At 41.5% G+C, this 18,519-nt stretch overlaps 1 protein-coding gene across 1 annotated transcript; it reads left to right on the forward strand.

Annotated features, from left to right (window-relative positions):
• The first annotated feature begins 10,309 nt into the window (after positions 1-10,309).
• On the forward strand, positions 10,310-17,805 carry LOC150041037 (uncharacterized). The gene is made up of 5 exons (XM_090326019.1): positions 10,310-10,384; positions 11,161-11,323; positions 13,955-14,202; positions 14,847-14,986; positions 16,347-17,805. The coding sequence occupies exons 1-5, from the start codon at positions 10,327-10,329 to the stop codon at positions 17,667-17,669; spliced, it is 1,932 nt and encodes a 643-aa protein (XP_090182145.1). The 5' UTR covers positions 10,310-10,326; the 3' UTR covers positions 17,670-17,805.
• Positions 17,806-18,519: the final 714 nt, after the last annotated feature.

The raw sequence follows: 18,519 nt of genomic DNA on the forward strand, positions 1-18,519 counted from the left end.
CCAAAACAAGAAAAACATATCATAATGAACTGGAAGCAGCAGCTCAGGACAAGCAGGAGAGCAGTGAGCTCAAAGTCCCTGATTCTACCATACCCCAATTTGAATGTCACTAGAGTGGCTGCAACTTATTCTAATAGAACTCAGAAACTCTGGTAGGGCTCAGGACATGTGTAAACCAGTCTAACACCTTTCAGATACAGATGTTTTAGCTGGCAGATGCTCAGCTCGACAGATACTTCAAATTCGATTCTTCAAGTTGGCAGTGATTTCTTGATGGATGTCTTCAGAAATCTGAGTACTTGGTACAAGCAGCCTTGGAGGTAATAGGAACCATACATATAGACCTGCTAAAGGTGGTTAAGTTTGCCCAACTTACAAGTGAATTTGACAAGCTGCTCCTGCTGCTTTGGAGAAATAGATTCAAGCATGTGGATTTGAAAGAGGAAGTCTGTGCAAATTTCTCATCTAGCTCAAGTGAGTTGCAAACATGGCTAGGGTGAATAGACCCCAGAGTCAATTTACTTCCACTTCCTGCATATACACCAGCTCTGTCCAACAGAGCTGTTGTGGGCGCCTGAGTGCTGGTACTACAGATTCACAGTCCCTGATTTGCATCATCCTACAGCATTTTCTGTTCTGGGTCTACTCAAACAAGTATTTTAGTTTTGTGCCTGAACTCAGGTCCTTGCCCTCTTTGCTGGGCTTTATCACTCAAGACTGGTGCTTTACCACTTGAGCCACAATTCCATTTCTGGTTTTTTTTCATGGTAATAAGAGATAAGCATCTCATGGACTTTTCTACACAGGCTGGCTTTAAAATGAGCCCCTCAGATCTCAGCCTCCGAAGGCAGTAGGATTACAAGCAAGAGTCATCAACACTAGGCTGAAACAAAATTTTTAAAGGTCTTTGGAGACAAAGACTTACCATCACTTCAAGGAGTGATGCTCCTGCATCCTTGAATAAATTTTCACTGTTTGATTCCTTTCCTTGTGCTGAGGTGAGCAGTCACTGGCCATGGCTCCTAAGCGGGTGCCCCAAGTTCTGGTGTACATTCCACAATCCAGTACTTGGAGTTTCTACTTCCTGGACCAAACCTTCTGGGCAAGCAGCCTTTCAAGCCCCTTTGTACAGTGTTTAGGTCTTATCTTTTCTTCAGTGTCTTCAGGGAGAGGCAAGGGAAGAATCAGACCTGTACCATGGACTTTGAGACCTGTGTGTTTCTCCTGTCTAAGACCTGTATGAACAGTGAAGGGAAAAGCTCCATGGGCAATCCCTTCAAAACAAAGCTGGTGCCAGGAGTTTGGCCTAGTGGTTAAAGTGCTTGCCTAGCATGCATGAAGACCCGGGTTCGATTCCTCGGTACCCCACATACATAGCTAAAAGCCAGAAGTGGTGCTGAGGCTCAAGTGGTAGAGCTCTATGCTCAGGCCCTGAGCTCAAGCCCAGGACTGGCAAAAAAAAAAAAAGAATGGGGCTGGGAGTTTGGCCTAGTGGTTAAAGTGCTTGCCTAGCATGCATGAAGACCCGGGTTCGATTCCTCGGTACCACATACATAGAAAAAAGCCAGAAGTGGTGCTGAGGCTCAAGTGGCAGAGCTCTAGCCTTGAGAAAGTCCAAGGACAGTGCTCAGGCCCTGAGTTCAAGCCCAGGACTGGCAAAAAAAAAAACAACAAAAAAAACAAAGCTGGCCAATATCTTGGCCTGAAGCAGACTCTTCCCTGCCAGCTGCAGGGGTGGAAGTGTGGGTAGGGCCTAGATGTTTATCCTGATGAACTAGAAGTAGACCAGATGGGCAAGTCTCTCTGAATCTCAGCACATCTAGATCTAGGCACTGTGTTCCCTGCTCTTGGATGCTGCTTCTCTCCTTTGGCCCTTCTGAAGGTTTATGTTCTTTTTTTTTTTTTTGGTGAAGGTGATAGGAAAGTTTATTAGGAAAAGGACCACATTCCCAGTAGACTGAAAGCTGGCCATCTCTAGGGAGAGAATGACTTAAGCAACCTTTTAAATTTTTGTGCTGGTTTTGGGGCTTGAACTCAGGGCCCAAGCATTATCCCTTATCTTTTTCACTCAGGGCTAGTGCTGTACCACTTGAACCACAGCTTCACTCCTACTTTTGCTGAGTAATTAATTAGAGATAAAGGGTATCATATACTTTCCTGTCTGGCCTGGCTTTAAACCACGATCCTCAGGTCTCAATCTTCTTAGTAGCTAGGCTTATTGGTGTAAACCACTAGGGTCCAGCTCACACCAATCTTTTGATAATGTGATAAGAAAGGAAGTCAGGGGCCGGGAGTTTGGCCTAGTGGTTAAAGTGCTTGCCTAGCATGCATGAAGACCCGGTTTCGATTCCTCGGTACCCCACATACATAGCTAAAAGCCAGAAGTGGTGCTGAGGCTCAAGTGGTAGAGCTCTACCCTTGAGAAAGTCCAAGGACAGTGCTCAAGCCCTGAGCTCAAGCCCAGGACTGGCAAAAAAAAAGAAAGGAAGTCAGACAGTATCCATTAAGATAATGTTAGAATGACCTGGAAGGCTTTCTGGAGACCTTTGAGGTTTTCATACTCATCAAAACCAGAGACTTTAGGGAAGAATGGTTTCAAGGGAGGAACCTAGAACAAAGTTCTTTAGAATCTTCTAGTGCACTGCCCAGGGATTGCCTCATATCTCAGCTACTCTTACTCTACATTCTTACTCTTTCTTTTTTTGCCAGTCCCAGGGCTTGAACTCAGAGCCTGGGCACTGTCCCTAAGCTTCTTTTGCTCAAGGCTAGCACTCTATCATTTGAGCCACAGTGCTACATCTCACTTTTTCTTCTTATGTGGTACTGAGAAATAGAACTCAGGGCTTCATGCATGCTGGGCAAGCACTCTATCACTAAGCCACATTCCCAGCCCTCACATTCTTACATATGTCCAGGTACAGCTTCACACATCATAGACCCTGGCAGCCTCATATGGTGTTAACTCTGCAGATATACAGAATGCATTGAGTTAGGCATGGTCACTTTCAAAAATACCTCACAGATCACTAAGGCACAAAGAATGCTATGCGTATGGGGTCAAATCCAGAGAGTTCCCATTAGGACAATTCCCAAGGGAGACATTGGGTCAAGGCCATCACAGAGGGAATGCATGGGCATTCAATCATGAGAAATAGAGAAGCCACATTTTGAGAAGTTGAATTGGGAGTGTTTATTACAAAGCTGGCGACTGCAGGTAGACTCCTGTCCCAAAGGCCTGCAGCCCCTCCAATACAGTTAACACTGTCAGAAAACTGAGCCACGAGAGTAGGAGAGGAAAGAAAGAGAAGAAAACAATACCAACAAACTAGATCAGCTCCATTGGAGAGCTGAAGTGAGAGCTATGGTGTCCAGAGGAGAGCTAGGAGACATTAGACATTAGCACTTGAGCTGATCCATGCCTAAATAGGGTCCTAGTCAGGGGGGAGGGTAACAGGGAGCTTGATAGTTCCTGATCCAAGAATGGAAGGTCCAGGAATCCAGTGTCCAAATCCCTGCCTCTGCCCCTGTCTTTACAAATTCAGGCATATCCATCACTTGGGAGGTGGAACTTCACTTTTCTTCACCATAAAGACAAAATGGCACCAGTTAAATCCAATTCCCTATCAATCACCATGTGGCCAAGATGGTGCCAGTTAGACCTAGTATCCTTATTTCAAGAGCATTCAAGAACAGTGCCTAGTAAGGTCAGGAGATGAAAACTGTCCCAAACACCTCACAGATTCACCACTGTAAAAACCACAATTGGATTGCTACAAAAATTAGACTACAACCTGTGAGATCTGAGGCAAATATGAAGTGAAGAGACTGAATCTAACTAATGTCCCCTTGTTCTCACAAACATCCTGGTGCCTTGTTGGGTGGAGGGAACTCTTCACCCAGTTCCAAAAAGCCTAGAGGTGAAGAGGCCATTCCTTGATTTTTCAAATGCCTATCTCAGGGTGAGCTAGAAGAGCTCAGCCTCAGAGAAATGAAGGTGTCATAGCCTCAGGAAAATTTTGCTTCAAAAATTGCTGGCTTTGGTTTCCCCTAAATGGCTTGATTCACAGCAAGTGAATCTAATATTTCCCTAAATGGCAAATCTCAGGGGTGGCCCCTAGACAGACATTTTTTCTTGTACCTGAGATACTGCCCTAATAAGATCTGCTTTTGTTCAGCTTGAGGGCTCTACCCAAACATGTCATTTTTGTCCTTAAAAGCTTTGTGGGGAGCTGGGTGCTGTGGCTCACGCCTGTAATCTTAGCTACTCAGGAGGCTGAGATCTGAGGATCTCAGTTCAAAGCCACCCCGGGTACTAAAGAACGTGAGACTCCAATTAACCACTAGAAAATGGGAAGTGGGGCTTGGTTCAAGGGGTAGGGTGGTAGCCTTGGGCTGAAATGCTCAGAGACAATGCCCAGGCCCAGGGATAGGGCTGTAGCCTTGAGCTGAAAAACTCAGGGACAGTGCCCAGGCCAAGTTCAAGACCCATGACCCCCCCCACACACAAAGCTTTGTGGGGGTTAGGAGTTTGGCCTAATGATAGAGTGCTTGCCTAGCATGCACGAAGACCTGAGTTTGATTCCTCTGTACCACATGCATAGAAAAAAGCTGGAAGTGGTGCTGTGGCTCAAGTGGCAGAGCTCTGTCCATGAAAAAGTCCAAGGACAGTGCTCAGGCCCTGAGTTCGAGCCCCAGGACTGGCAAAAAAAAAGCTTTGCACAAGCTCTGTTCTAGGCTGCTGGTCTTTGAGACAGAAGTCCACCTAATAAAGACCCCCAGTTCTACCTCTTAAAATGTTGCTTATCTGTTTCTTACTGACAGAGATACCTTACAAGTGTATCCAAAATATGGGACATGGAGCCAATGAAATTTTAATGTTTGCTCTGTTGGGTTTTGGAGTTAATTAGGAATCTGTTATGCCATATTTTCTATTGCTTCTTTTTGAAATAGGAATGTCTATCCACAACACCTGTCTCATCATTTTATTTTGGAAGTATGTAATTTATGCTTTCACAGATGAAGGATAATTTCACTGAGAACGTAACTTGACTTTCATCTCCGTCTGATTCAGATATTTAGATGAGTCCTTGAACCTTAAAATTAAAAGTTGATGTTGAGGGCTGGGAGTTTGGCCTAGTGTGCTTGCCTAGCATGCACGAAGACCTGGGTTCAATTCCTCAGTAGCACATACAGAGAAAAAAGCTGGAAGTGGTGTTGTGGCTCAAGTGGTAAAGTTCTAGCCTTGAGAAAGCCCAAGGACAGTGCTCAGGCCCTGAGCTCAAGCCCAAGACTGGCAAAAAACAAAAACAAAAAACCAAAAGTTGATGTTGGAATAAGTAAAGACTTGTTGGAGCTACAGAGATGGAATAAATGTGCTAGTTTATGTGAGAAGGACATGACTTTTCAGGAATCCAGAGTTGATATAATGCTTTGGCTTGAATGCTGGTGTCCCTTCCGAATTTGATGTTGAAACTTTACCTCAATGCAACAATGTTAAGAAGTGTGGCCATTGGGAAATAATTAACTCAAGAGACCTCTGCCATAATAAATGTGGTTAACATCTTTTTTTTCCTGACAATTCTGAACTCAGGGCCTGGGTATTGTCCATGAGTTTTTTTTGTTGTTGTTGGTCAAAGCTAGTGTTCTACCACTTGAGCCACAGGACCACTTCTGGCTTTCTCTGTGTATGTGATAATGAGTAATTGAACCCAGGGCTTCGTGAATTGTAGGCAAGCACTCTACCACTGAGCCATACCTCCTGCCCAATTAATGTCCTTAAAAAAAGGGTTAGCTTATTTAAATGTAGCACTCTATCCTTACTCTTCTGTTATGTAATAACACAACACTTATCCCTTTGCCTTTCCCTCCTTTCTGCCATGGCAGAGTACCTAGATAATGCCATCTATGAGCAATGAGTTTCAGCAGACATTGAACTTGCTGTCACAATGATCTTGAGCCTCCCAGCTTCTATGAGAAATAAGTTTCTGGCTTGATGCCAGTGGCTCACATCTGTAATCCTAGTGACTCTAGAGGCAGAGATCTGAGGATCATGGTTTAAAGCTAGCCCAGGCAGGAAAAGTCTGTGAGATTCTTATCTCCAATTAACTACCAAAAAAGCTGGAAGTGGAGCTGTGGCTCAAGTGGTAGAGCACTAGCCTTGATTACAAAAGCTCAGAGACAGTACCCAGGCCCTGAGTTCAAACTCCAGGACTGTAACAAAATGAAAAAGAAATACAATTTTATTCTCTATATTCAGTCAATGGTATTTGGGGGGAGGGTCAGGGAGCTTGAATTCTGGGCCTGGGCAATGTCCCTGAGCTCTTCAGCTCAAGGCAACCACCCTGCCCTTTAGCCATAGCTGCACTTCCCATTTTCTAGTGATTAATTGAAGACAAGAGTCTCATAGCTTTGTATTGCCTGCTGGCTTTGAACTGTGATCCTCAGATCTCAGCCTCCTGAGTAGGTAGGATTACAAGCATAAGCCACCATGCGCGTCTATGGTATTTTACTATAGTAGCCTGAATGAACTAAGACAATATGCAAATGATTTTTAAATTTTTAATTTTGGGGCTGGGAAGGTGGCCTAATGGTAGAATGCTTGCCTGCCATATATGAGGCCCTGGGTTCAATTCCTCCATAGAACATAAACATAAAATTAATAAAATAAGTGGAAAATGACATTTTTAAAATTTTGAAGTAAGTGTATACTCACAATAAGTGATGTCATAGTTCTTATATTAAGTTAATTCAGCCCCAATAATAAAATCTCGCATAACTATAGGATAACATCAAACCAGTCCATTGGCTTTAGTACAGTACATAGTTTATTTAGCTGTCACTACATTATGTGCACTTGTTTCTGTAATTGTGTGTGGTTCTATGTTTACCAGATATGTAGATTATTATAACCACTAAAGTATAAAATTTAGCACTGTATATTTCCCCTCTCTATTATTCTATCATAGGAATGTTCTTCCTTTTTGACACCGCTTCCTTCCCTAAACCAGGGAAATTACTAATTTGTTCATCTCTATCAAATTTTCAGGAATGTTACACAAATGGAATAATAATATAATATCATTTGAGTCTTTCCACTTAGCATCAGTCCCTCACGAATCATTACAATGGCTGAAATTATTCATAATGTTTTTTTTCTTAAGTAATATTCTAGAGCATCAAGATTGTTAAAATTGGGGGCCGGGAATTTGGCCTAGTGGTAGAGTGCTTGCCTAGCATGCACAAATGCCCACGCTTTATTCCTCGGTACCACAAACATAGAAAAAAAGCCAGAAATGGTGCTGTGGCTCAAGTGGTAGAGCTCTAGCCTTGAGAAAGCCCAAGGACAGTGCTCAGGCCCTGAGTTCAAGGCCCAGGACTGGCAAAAAAAAGATTGTTAAAATTGGATCTTATTAATGAAGTCTCTAAGGTGGCTCATGCCTGTAATCCTAGCTACTCAGGAGGCTGAGATCTGAGGATCACAATTCAAAGCCAGCCTGGGCACAAAAGGACCTGAGACTGTTATCTTTAATTAACTGGGAGAAAACAGGAAATGGGGCTTGGCTCAATGGTAGGGCAGTAGCCTTGAGCTGAAGAGTTCAGGGACAGCACCCAGGCTGAGTTCAAGCCCCATGACCCACCAAAAAATAAAAATCTCTAGAACTAGTGAGAATAGAAAAATGAATGTTCTCCAAGGGAAGGGGAGACATGATTCAAAAGGAAGTATACTCATTCTATTCATGAAACAGCAACTCCTCTGTACATCACCTTTATAATAACAATAAAAATGAAATAATATTAAAAATGAATATTCTTTCCTCAATACTAACCAGATAATGAAATAGTGAGTATATGTGGCCAAATTACTTGAGATATGTTAATATATAAACCATGATAAAAATGTGCAAGATAAACATATAAACAAAAGGTACAGGAATAAAAATCTGTGACAAAAGGGAAGAAACAAGTGGAGTAAATAACTGCAAACAGTACCAAGAAACCCTCTTTCCATTTCTTGAAGTTCATTTTGACAAACATCATTTTATATAATCATATACACATAGCTACTGAGCCCCTGTGATACTCTTCTAAGAATATTTTGTGAATGTTCTGCATATCAGTTTATCGGATTAGGCAGGGAAATATGAAGCACAGAAATGCTGAGACAAAGGGTGAACAAATTCAGCAGAAATGAACTATACAACCTGGGAGTGGAGGGGGGTTGGGAGTTGATACTCTAGGAGAAAATGAGGGAGGAATAACACTGTTCAAAAAGAAATGTACGGGGCCAGGAGTTTGGACTAGTGGTTAAAGTGCTTGCCTAGCATGCATGAAGACCCGGGTTCGATTCCTTGGTACCACATACACAGAAAAAAGCCAGAAGTGGTGCTGAGGCTCAAGTGGTAGAGCTCTAGCCTTGAGAAAGTCCAAGGACAGTGCTCAGGCCCTGAGCTCAAGCCCAGGACTGGCAAAAAAAAGAAATGTACTTATCACCTGACTTATGTAACTGTAACCCTTCTGTACATCACCTTTACAATAACATTTAAATTAACAAATATGAAAGAAGTGAAAAGCACTGTGTGCCAGTGGTTTACTCTTCTAATTCTAGTTACTCAGGAGTCTGGTATCTGAGGATCGCATTCAAAATCAGGTCCAGAAGGAAAGTTTGTGAGACTCCTTTTAAAAAATCTGTCACAGGGGGCCGGGAGTTTGGCCTAGTGGTAGAGTGCTTGCCTAGCATGCACGAAGACCCGGGTTCGATTCCTCAGTACCACATACGTAGCAAAAAGCCAGAAGTGGTGCTGAGGCTCAAGTGGTAGAGCTCTAGCCTTCAGAAAATCCAGGGACCGTGCTCAGGCCCTGAGCTCAAGCCCAGGACTGGCAAAAAAAATCTGTCACAGGGCTAGAACTCGGGACATGGGCACTGTCCCTGAACTCCTTTGCTCAAAGGTAGAATTTTACCACTTTGAGCCACAGTGCCTTGTTCAGTTTTCCAATGATCAATTGGAAATAAGAGTCTCACAGGTGTGAGCCACCAGTGCCTGGCTTCTGTATAACTGTATCACCACTAAACTACCAAAAAAGTGTCAGAAGTGAAGCTGTGGCTCAAGTGATAAAGCAATAGCCTTGAGTTAAAGAAGCTCAGGGACAGAGCTCAGGCCCTGAGTTCAAGCCTCAGGACTATCATGGAAAAAGAAAAGGCTCAGGAAAGCTGAGCGCCAGTGGCTTATGCCTGTAATCTTAGCTACTCAGAAGGCCGATGGATCTCTGAGGATCATGGTTTAAAGCCAGCCCTAGGCAGAAAGACTTTTATCTCCAATTAACCCCTAGAAAACTGGAAGTGGTGCTATGGCTTTAAGTGGTAGAGTGCTAGCCTTGAACACAAAAGGGCAGGGATAATGCCCAGGCTTGAGTTTAAGCCCCTGGATTGGAGCACACACACACACACACACACACACACACACACACACACACACACACACACACACACACACACACACACACACACACACAGCTCAAGAACAGTGCCAGTGCCTTGATTTCAAAGCCCAGGACTGTTAAAAAACAAAAAACCCAACAACAATAAAAAACGAAGTGAAAAGCATCTATAGAAAGTACTTGATTTTAAATGAAGTGATTAGGTTAAGGCACACAAAAGTAGTAATGATGTGTTAACAGCCTAGTCGTTGTAATGGATGGAAGAGCATCTTACAACTGGCTGAAACCTATGTAACCTTTCCTCTGCCTAAAGAATATGTTAAAGACTTAAATGTTATAATGTTTCATTTTAAACTATGTTGCTGAGTGCAATTGAAGAGGAAGACATGTTTCAAAAAGAATTGTACTAGGGAGGGAGCATAACCTAGTGGTAGAATGCTCTCCTAGCATGCATGAAGCCCCGGGTTCGATTCCTCAGTACCACATACTCAGAGAAAACCAGAAGTGGTGCTGTGGCTCAAGTGGCAGGGGGTGCTAGCCTTGAGCAAAAAGTGTCCAAGGACAGTGCCCAGGCCGTGAGTTCAAGCCTCAGGACTGGCAAAAAAAATTGTACTCATTATCAGATTTATGCAACTATAACCCTTCTGTATATCAACTCTACAATAACAAAAATATTTCCTCTAGATAAAAAAAATCTATGCTGAAAAAAAAATCTATGCTGCTATGCCAACTCCCTCACCTCCAGCAGCACTAAGGTAACTGGGAAAGAGGAAGTGATGTCACAACAGCCTTTATTATGTCATATATTCTTATTTCCTATGAATTCTGTCTCTAAGCCAGTAGAGCTGCTGGTGCCCCAGGAATACTCAGTCTCTTACTTCTGGAGCCAGTATGGAGACTCTACTTCGTCTCTACTATGTTTTATTTCTTCTGCCTTACTGCTTTGTCGGTAAGTCACAGGAATGTAAACAGGTATCAGACTTTCTTTTCCCCTTTGATGTCTTAAGTCCCACCTTCTGTTGCCCAATCTCCCTTCTGTTACTTTCTATTCCTCTCTAGATTATTTCACATACATCTCTTCTCCAGTGGCTGTTTCTCTTCTCACCCTATTCTGATTTTATATTTCCCTTTCTTCTTCACTTCCTTCCTCTACTTTCTACTGGTTTTTAATTGCCCTGGGTTAGATGGAACATTTGGGGAGTACTATCATTTATTCAAATTCTAGATTTTCTTTAATAAATGCTCAGGAAAGAAGAGACAAACCAAAGTATCAGGTTGTGGTAATGGATAGAATATTACATTCACATTCACTCACACATAAGTAATAATACAATAAGCAATGTGGAAATCAGGCCATAGTGAGTAGGGAACTGAAACTTTCTAGTTGAGGCCATCCAAACTGAGTAGGCTAATTCTAAAACTAGAAATATGATAGCATTAAAAAAAAGAAATGGTTTTTTTTTTAATTTTTTTCCTTCTCATTTTTTTCTAGTCCTAGGGCTTGAACTCAGGGCCTGGGCACTGTCCTTGGACTTTATCAAGGATAGCACTCTACCACTTAAGCCACAGCACCACTTTCAGATTTTTTCTATGTATGTGGTACTGAGGAATCAAATCCAGGGTTTTTGGGCATACTAGTCAAGCACTCTACCACCAGGCCAAACTCCTGGTCCCTTTCCCTTCTCATTCTTACCATGCATGCTTTTTAAAATTTTTCCTTAACAGTGCCTAAAGATTCAACATTGGGCGAGAGCTCAATGATTCTAAGCACAGCGTCTCTGGATAGCCTAAGTGAAATACCATGGATGGTTTCAATATCTGGAACTTGTCAAGGAATTGTTATGAATCGATGGTGGATCCTGTCTACTGCGAATTGTGTCAGGAAGAAGTAAGTAGGGGAAGAAGCAGTGTTCTAAGGGCCAGAGGGGAGGGGATTAGATGAGTTTTCTTTCCCTGACTCCTACTGGTAGATCCTTTCAGAGAAACAGAATTTTTGGTACTGAAATCAAATAATGGGCTTGTTACTATCCCTTTGTTAGCCTCTTTAGTTACTCATGCACTTTATCTATTACTCCCTCAATCTCACTATAATTCATTCTCTTAAAAACTGTAAAGTGCTCTTTGTCAGACTCAAAACTAAGTCTTGCAGAGCCACACTTGAAAGACATATTCTCTTTCTTGCTAGTCTTAATGAGAATCATAGTATATTTAATCAAAGATAATGGAAAGTCTCTGCCATCTAAAGAAACTGCATTTTATCACAAATATGAGAACTACAAACTCTTCTGACTTTAATCAATACCATCTTCTATATCACAAAGATTTTAAAGCATAATTCTTCCATTATTATCTAATCTTAAACCAAATCAGTTGCAAGCTCCTGCTGATTTATTTCCCTCTGATGTCTTTACTTTTATTCCTTACTACTGGGTTCTGTTATTTTCATATATTTTTATTGTAATTAATAGAAGGGTTACATTATATTCACCAGATAGAAGGTGTATTACTTCACAAACATTGATACCCTTTCTCATGACATGGTCCCCATTTCCCTCCCCTCTTCCCCTCCCCCGTGCATCTTGATTTCCCCCTTCCATATCCAATTTCAAATAACCAATTAAGCATATATAAAATATATCAGATAACAAGGTGAAATATTGTAACAATATGAAATAATCAAGGGACAGCAAAAAGAGATGAGAGATAACATAGTACATTAAGGGCAACAATCACTCATTATATGGCTTTTGTTTCTATATCCTGGAGGTCCTTTCATTTAGCATCATTCTATATGGCCTTATGTATCTAGGTTTTGTTCTATTGTAAATCTCTGCTAGGAGAGCTCAAGGTTTCTACTGATTATGACAAATGAGGGAAACCATTGAGCCTGTGAGTCTGGCTTCCTTCATTTAATATGATTTTTTCTAAGTCTTTCCATTTCCTTACAAATGGGGCGATGTCGTTTTTTCTGACAGCAGCATAGAATTCCATTGTGTATAAATACCACATCTTGTTGATCCACTCATCAACTGAGGGGCATCTGGGTTGGTTCCATATCTTTGCTATGGTAAATAGTGCTGCAATGAACATTGTTGTGCTAGTGGATTTAGTATGTCCTTGTTTCTGGACGATTGGGTAAATGCCAAGTAGTGGAATTGCTGGGTCATAGGGGAGCTCTATGTTACTACCGTGGTTCTTAATTCAGATATTTATGGTGCTAATTTTAGGATAGCTTGTCACTTTCCTAACTTTGTTGTATAACTTTTGAAACTAAATAAGCACTTTCCCTTGTCTGACATTCCAGAATTTTTAATAATTTACTTTCCAAATTGCATATTGCCATCAACTGCAACTGTACAGGTGTTAGCATTTCTTTTTCATGCAATATTGTATTTAACATTTTAGTCTGGAAAATATCAAACTCCCAACTAAAGAGAATTTCTTTTTAATCATCACTATGTTAATAAGTGTCAGTATTTTAGTCTTACTTCCACTATACCCTTACTCATAGAAATCTCTGTTTTTATTGATTGTGAGGCTTGAATTCTGGGGCCTGGCCACTGTCCCTGAGCTCTTCAGCTTAAGGCTAGTGTTCTAGCACTTTGAGCCATAGCACCACTTCCGGTTTTCTGGTGGTTAATTGGAGAAGAGTCATGGACTTTAGTGCCTGGGCTGGCTTTGCACTGTGACCCTCAGATCTCAGCCTCCTGAGTAGCTATGATTACAGGCATGAGTCACCAGCTACCAATCTGCTTTGATCCTTTAACTCTTTGGAATTACTTTTCAATTTAGAAAACGTTAAATCAGACATACAGTTTCAATTGAGTACCACTCATCTTGAGATCACTAAGATGAAACATACAATATGACCTCAGCACTGTTACCTAACTTTTTCACTCAAGGCTTATACACTAACACTTGCAACAGCTCCACTTGTGGCTTTTTGCTTCTTGATTGTTCATGAAAGTCTCACTGACATTCCTACCCTGGCTGGCTTCAAACTGAAATCCTCAGATTTTAGTCTCCTAAGTAGCTAGGATTACAAGTGTGAGCCACCAGTGCCTGGCACAACACAACTTTCTTAGAATCAGTTTGTGGGGGAAGCAGTGAAAATGTGAAGGAGTCAGAACTCAGTATAATGCCATGCACAAGTACAGTATAGCATGTATGACAGTTTAATAATAGATTCGTGAATTAAGATAATCTGTTGCTTATTCAGCAAGGTAAAAATTGGGTCATTTATACTTTTGACATGTACTTACACATGAGAAAGTGTACTGGAGAATTTTCCTTTTTTTGCCAGACCTGGAGCTTGAACTCGGGGCCCGGGTAATGTCCTTGAACTTTTCACAAGGCTAGCACTCTACCATTTGAGCCACAGCACCAGTTCTAGCTTTTTCTGTATATGTGGTACTAAGGAATCAAACCCAGGGCTTTGTACATGGTAGGCAAGCACACTACCACTAGGCCACACTTCCCAGCCCAGAATTTTCATTTGCATTGTGAATCTTTTCTTTAGGAAAATGTCTCACATGGATATTTCAGGAATCAATGATCCAGAGAATATCCAACATGGGCAGCGTGTATGTATACATCCTAAATTTGATCCTGAAGGTGGCAAAGATCCAGTGAGAGCAGATATTGGCCTGATTCTTCTTGATGAGCCCCTCGAATCTGATGCTATATCACTGTCTCAGGCTCCAAACGTGTCCTTGAAGAGCTGTGCTAAATGCCAATATGACAATTGCCAGGTGTATCAATTTAAGAGTAAGTAAAAGGAAGGAACTTATTTTGTAAGTTTAGCTTCAGTAATTACTTTTACAAGGAAATAATATTTTGAAGAGAAAAATCTGGAAGAAATATTGGAGATCTTAAGTCCAGGACTCCCCAATTCATTAGAGATTAAACCAGCGTAAGGGAGGAACAGACTATCCCTGAGTATAAATATTTTAACCAGCTGGGAATAGTAGCTCATGCCTGTGGTGCTAGCTACTCAGGAGGCTGAGATCTGAGGCTCAAGGTTCAAAGCCAGCCCAGGGAACAAAAAGACCTGAGACTCTTATCTCTGGGCGGGAACCTCTAGAAAACGGGAAGTGGGGTTTGGCCCAGGGGTAGGGCAGTAGTCTTGAGCTGAAGAGCTCAGGGACAGCGCCCAGGCCCAGGCTGAGTTCAAGCCTCGTGACCCACAAAAAAAGTATTTCAACCAATAAGTATAAAGCAGATGAAAACAGGCAGGAAAGGCTCAGAAAGCACAAGGAAAAAATATATGGTGTGAAAGGAGAGGAAGAAAAAAGAGATGAAAGGGAAAATGTCTTGTGAAGACTAAGATTTGCATTTTAAGTGAGTGATGGAAAATCAAGCCAGAGATTGGGTGGCCTGTATCTCAATATCATTACCATTCATTACCTCAGGTGGCAAAGATTTTGTATCTGCCCGAGTGAAGAAAGTACCAGTTCATCTTCTGGATCTATCGGTGTGCCACCATGAACAATCTGACCTGAAGAAGAATGAAGGATTTTGTGTTCAAGGCCAACTACTCCAGGACTGTTGGGTATTTATACCACTAGAACAATAGGAAGAATGGGAGGAAAATGTAAAAATATAGAATTCTATAAATGTAAGGGTGAATTGTAGATAACAGGTCACTGGGCAGTTTGACTAAGGCAAGTGGGAAGTTTCATTGGATATTTGAGAGGCATAGATTTTTACCACAAAGAACACTTTTGAAGCTAGTGATTCAACACAGAAAAAAGTAGTTGAATGCTATTTAGGAAGTGGAAATGGGGTAAATTTTACTGTTAAAGGCAAGCCTAGGCAAAAACTTAGTGAGGCTTCATTGCAGCCAATAAGCTGAGTGGGGTGACATACGTGTGTCGTTTCATCTACATAGAAGACATAAGTAGGCCAGTCAGCAAAACGTGAGCAGGGGCTCATGGATCAAGAGCTAGATGCCTGCTTAGATGAAGGCCTGAGTTCAAAGTCTCAGTAGTGCAAAAAAAGACATGAAAATGGGGGCCGGGAGTTTGGCCTAGTGGTAGAGTGCTTGCCTAGCATGCATGAAGACCCGAGTTCAATTCCTTGGTACCACATACATAGAAAAAAGCCAGAAGTGGTGCTGAGGCTCAAGTGGTAGAGCTGTAGCCTTGAGAAAGTCCAAGGACAGTGCTCAGGCTCTGAGCTCAAGCCCAGGACTGGCAAAAAAAAAAAGACATGAAAATGGGGCTGGGAGTTTGGCCTAGTGGTACGAAGACCCTCAGTACCATATACATAGAAAAAAAGCTGGAAATGGTGCTGTAGCTCAAGTGGTAGAGCTCTGTCCTTGAGAAAGCCCAAGGACAGTGCTCAGGCCCTGAGTTCAAGGACCAGGACTGGCAAAAAAGAAAAAGAAAAAGAAAAAAAGACATGAAAATATATTAGATGTTTTAAATAATATTGCTGCCTCTTTGTAAGCACTATACTAAATAGAGGATGGTTCAAACTTATGTGTGGGCATATAAAACTTCGTAAGATATCCTGGATAAGTTGAAAGCATGTACACACATAATGAAATATTTCAAGATAGACTTGAACTTAAATGGAGGAGATCGTTAACTGCATTAGTGAGGGATGTGATGTTACTGAGAGATTAGGACTTAGGTAAACTTGAATGGAATCTTATCTCATGGAGAGGTAAGCAGTGAACACAAAATTAAGGAGGTAATAGCTAGGACTCCTGAACAATCAATCGCAAGAGATAAAGTGTTGATATTATTTCTATAGATATACTGAATATCAGTCCTGTGCTAATCTGCAGCACAGCTGACTACATAAGTGATACATATATATATATATATATACATGTATACATGTACTTAATACTATATACTCATATATATATATATATATTGTTTTTTCTTGGTTTCCTTTCTCAGGTACAGCAATCTAGTCCCATTCTATGTTTTCTAAAGAACCACTTGGAACTGGTGGGCCTGGTACATAGGGCCTCAAATATATGTCATTTTCCTGCCATCATTGTCAGGACAGCTCCCTACTTTACGTGGATGAAACGATTTATTAAGGCATCCAAGAAACAACTGAATCCCACTTCAACAAATTTCCGTTGTAAGGCAGAGAATGATTATATTCCCCCAATCTTGCACGGCCCAGAATATACCCCAACCATGGCTTCAAGTCAGAATCCGATAGATTCCTCGGATATTGCTGTACCAACGAAACCATTAAAAGATTCCTCTGGAATGTTCACTTTGAAAGAGGCAGAAACTTCCACTGAAAGTCCTCAACATACTCTTGGAAGAAGCCAGGTTTCAAAATTAGGCAAATTTCTAGTTGAACCAATGCGGACTGTCCCTATTGTCAGATTTTCAGAAAGTGACAGAAATAATTCATTCCAATATCATCGAGCCACCCCTCCACCTATTAAGGGCACTCCAAGGGATTCTGTAGTAGCTTCCACAGCCAAATCTTCTTTAACTCAGCTTATTTCTGATACATCTGCACCATATGATTCCAATAGGCCTGACACAGGAAAATCTTTGAGTGCCTCTGAGGAAACTTGGAACCGAGTCATGGCCGAAATAATCAAACAGTGGAGTCCACCCTTAGATGAAGTGGTTGAATCCACAAATGCCCATGGTCCTAGAACTCCCGCACCTTGGGTTCAATCTAGTGACAGCACAAGTCAATATGCTACAGACACTACAGAAAATTTGGAGCGGTACATGGATTCCTTAATGTCTTATACGGCTAAGTCTTGGAGTGAAACTACTACGGTAAAACCACCAAAAGTTCCTTCAGAGGTGCCCTGGGATTCTTTGACAGCAGATGAAACCATGAAGAGAGCTAAAACTTGGCATACTGTTTTTAAAGGGGAAAGTGCGGATTCACAAATTGCTGGTAGCACATGGATTCCTCCAACTGGAACAGTTGAACCATGGAGAATCTCTTCTCAATACCGTCAGAGGATGAGGGCCCACACTCATACCCCAGTTGATTCAGTAAGATTCCAATATCGTCCTCTAACGCAAAAGGAGAGATTCCACCTGCTACCAATAGCCAAAGTGTATGCATCTAAAATCTCTCCGAAAATAGTTACATATGGGCCTGTCGATGAGGATTTTGAAGAGAAGCATAACCAATACCATGTTCAATCTACTATAACCTCATCACAAGGCCAGTCTTCCATCAGGCCTAGGATTCGTCCTATGACTGACTTTGAACCGGACTTGGTCCAATAATGGAAACAAATCAAAAGCTCTTGTTTGGACTTAAATCAAGTCCCTTATGGAAATAATTATCTTTACTCCCACTACATTGAAAATATTGTTTTAATGGAAAATCTATGTAAAATGTATAACCTCGTAAAAATGAAAATAACCAGCCGAAAAGAGTTGTTGGTTTTTGTGAATTAGCCATTTTTCCTGTTGTGCTTTTTCATCTCTAAAGAGGGTTAATGGTTTGTTTTGTTTTGCTTTTCAGCAAAAATGTTACATGTAAGCTGGGTGCGGTGGCTCATGCCTGTAACCCTAGCTACTCAGGAGGCTGAAATCTAAGGATTGAGGTTCAAAGCCAGCCTGGGCACTAAAGAATATGAGACTCATCTCCAGTTAATCACTAGGAAACGGGAAGTGGGGCTGTGGCTCAAGGTGTAGGTCGGTAGCCTTAAGCTGAAGAGCTCAAGGACAACGCCCAGGCCCACAGTCCAAGCCCCATGACCCACAAAAAGCAACCACATCAGCAAAATTACATGTAGATCAACTTCCTATTTTAAAAGCTTATGTTTAAAAATGTTATTGTGAGATAATTGTAGAGTCATTTACCTTTTAAAGAATTATGTAGAGAAGTTCCATGTCTATTGACTTCCTTAAGAAATCATGGCACAGAAATGGACAAAGGATGAACAAGTGCAGCAGTGGCACTCAGTAAACACTATGTTGAATGTATTTGGAGCAGGAATGGGAGGGAGAATTAGGAGACAATGAAGAAAGGGGTGACATTGAATTGTACTCATTACCTGACTTACGAAATAGTAACCCTTTTGTCTACCATCTTAATAACAAATTTAAAAAAATCCTAGAACACAATTTT

This window comes from Megascapheus bottae, chromosome X (assembly GCF_031878675.1).
Source record: "Megascapheus bottae isolate mThoBot1 chromosome X, mThoBot2.hap1, whole genome shotgun sequence".
In the NCBI taxonomy this organism is placed as follows: Eukaryota; Metazoa; Chordata; class Mammalia; order Rodentia; family Geomyidae; genus Megascapheus; species Megascapheus bottae.

Coding starts and splice junctions, on each gene's coding strand:
- LOC150041037 (XM_090326019.1), top strand. CDS start 10,327: ATGGAGACTCTACTTCGTCTCTACTATGTTTTATTTCTTCTGCCTTAC. Junction 14,203..14,846: donor CCAGGTGTATCAATTTAAGA/GTAAGTAAAAGG, acceptor TCATTACCTCAG/GTGGCAAAGATTTTGTATCT. Junction 14,987..16,346: donor AACTACTCCAGGACTGTTGG/GTATTTATACCA, acceptor TTCCTTTCTCAG/GTACAGCAATCTAGTCCCAT.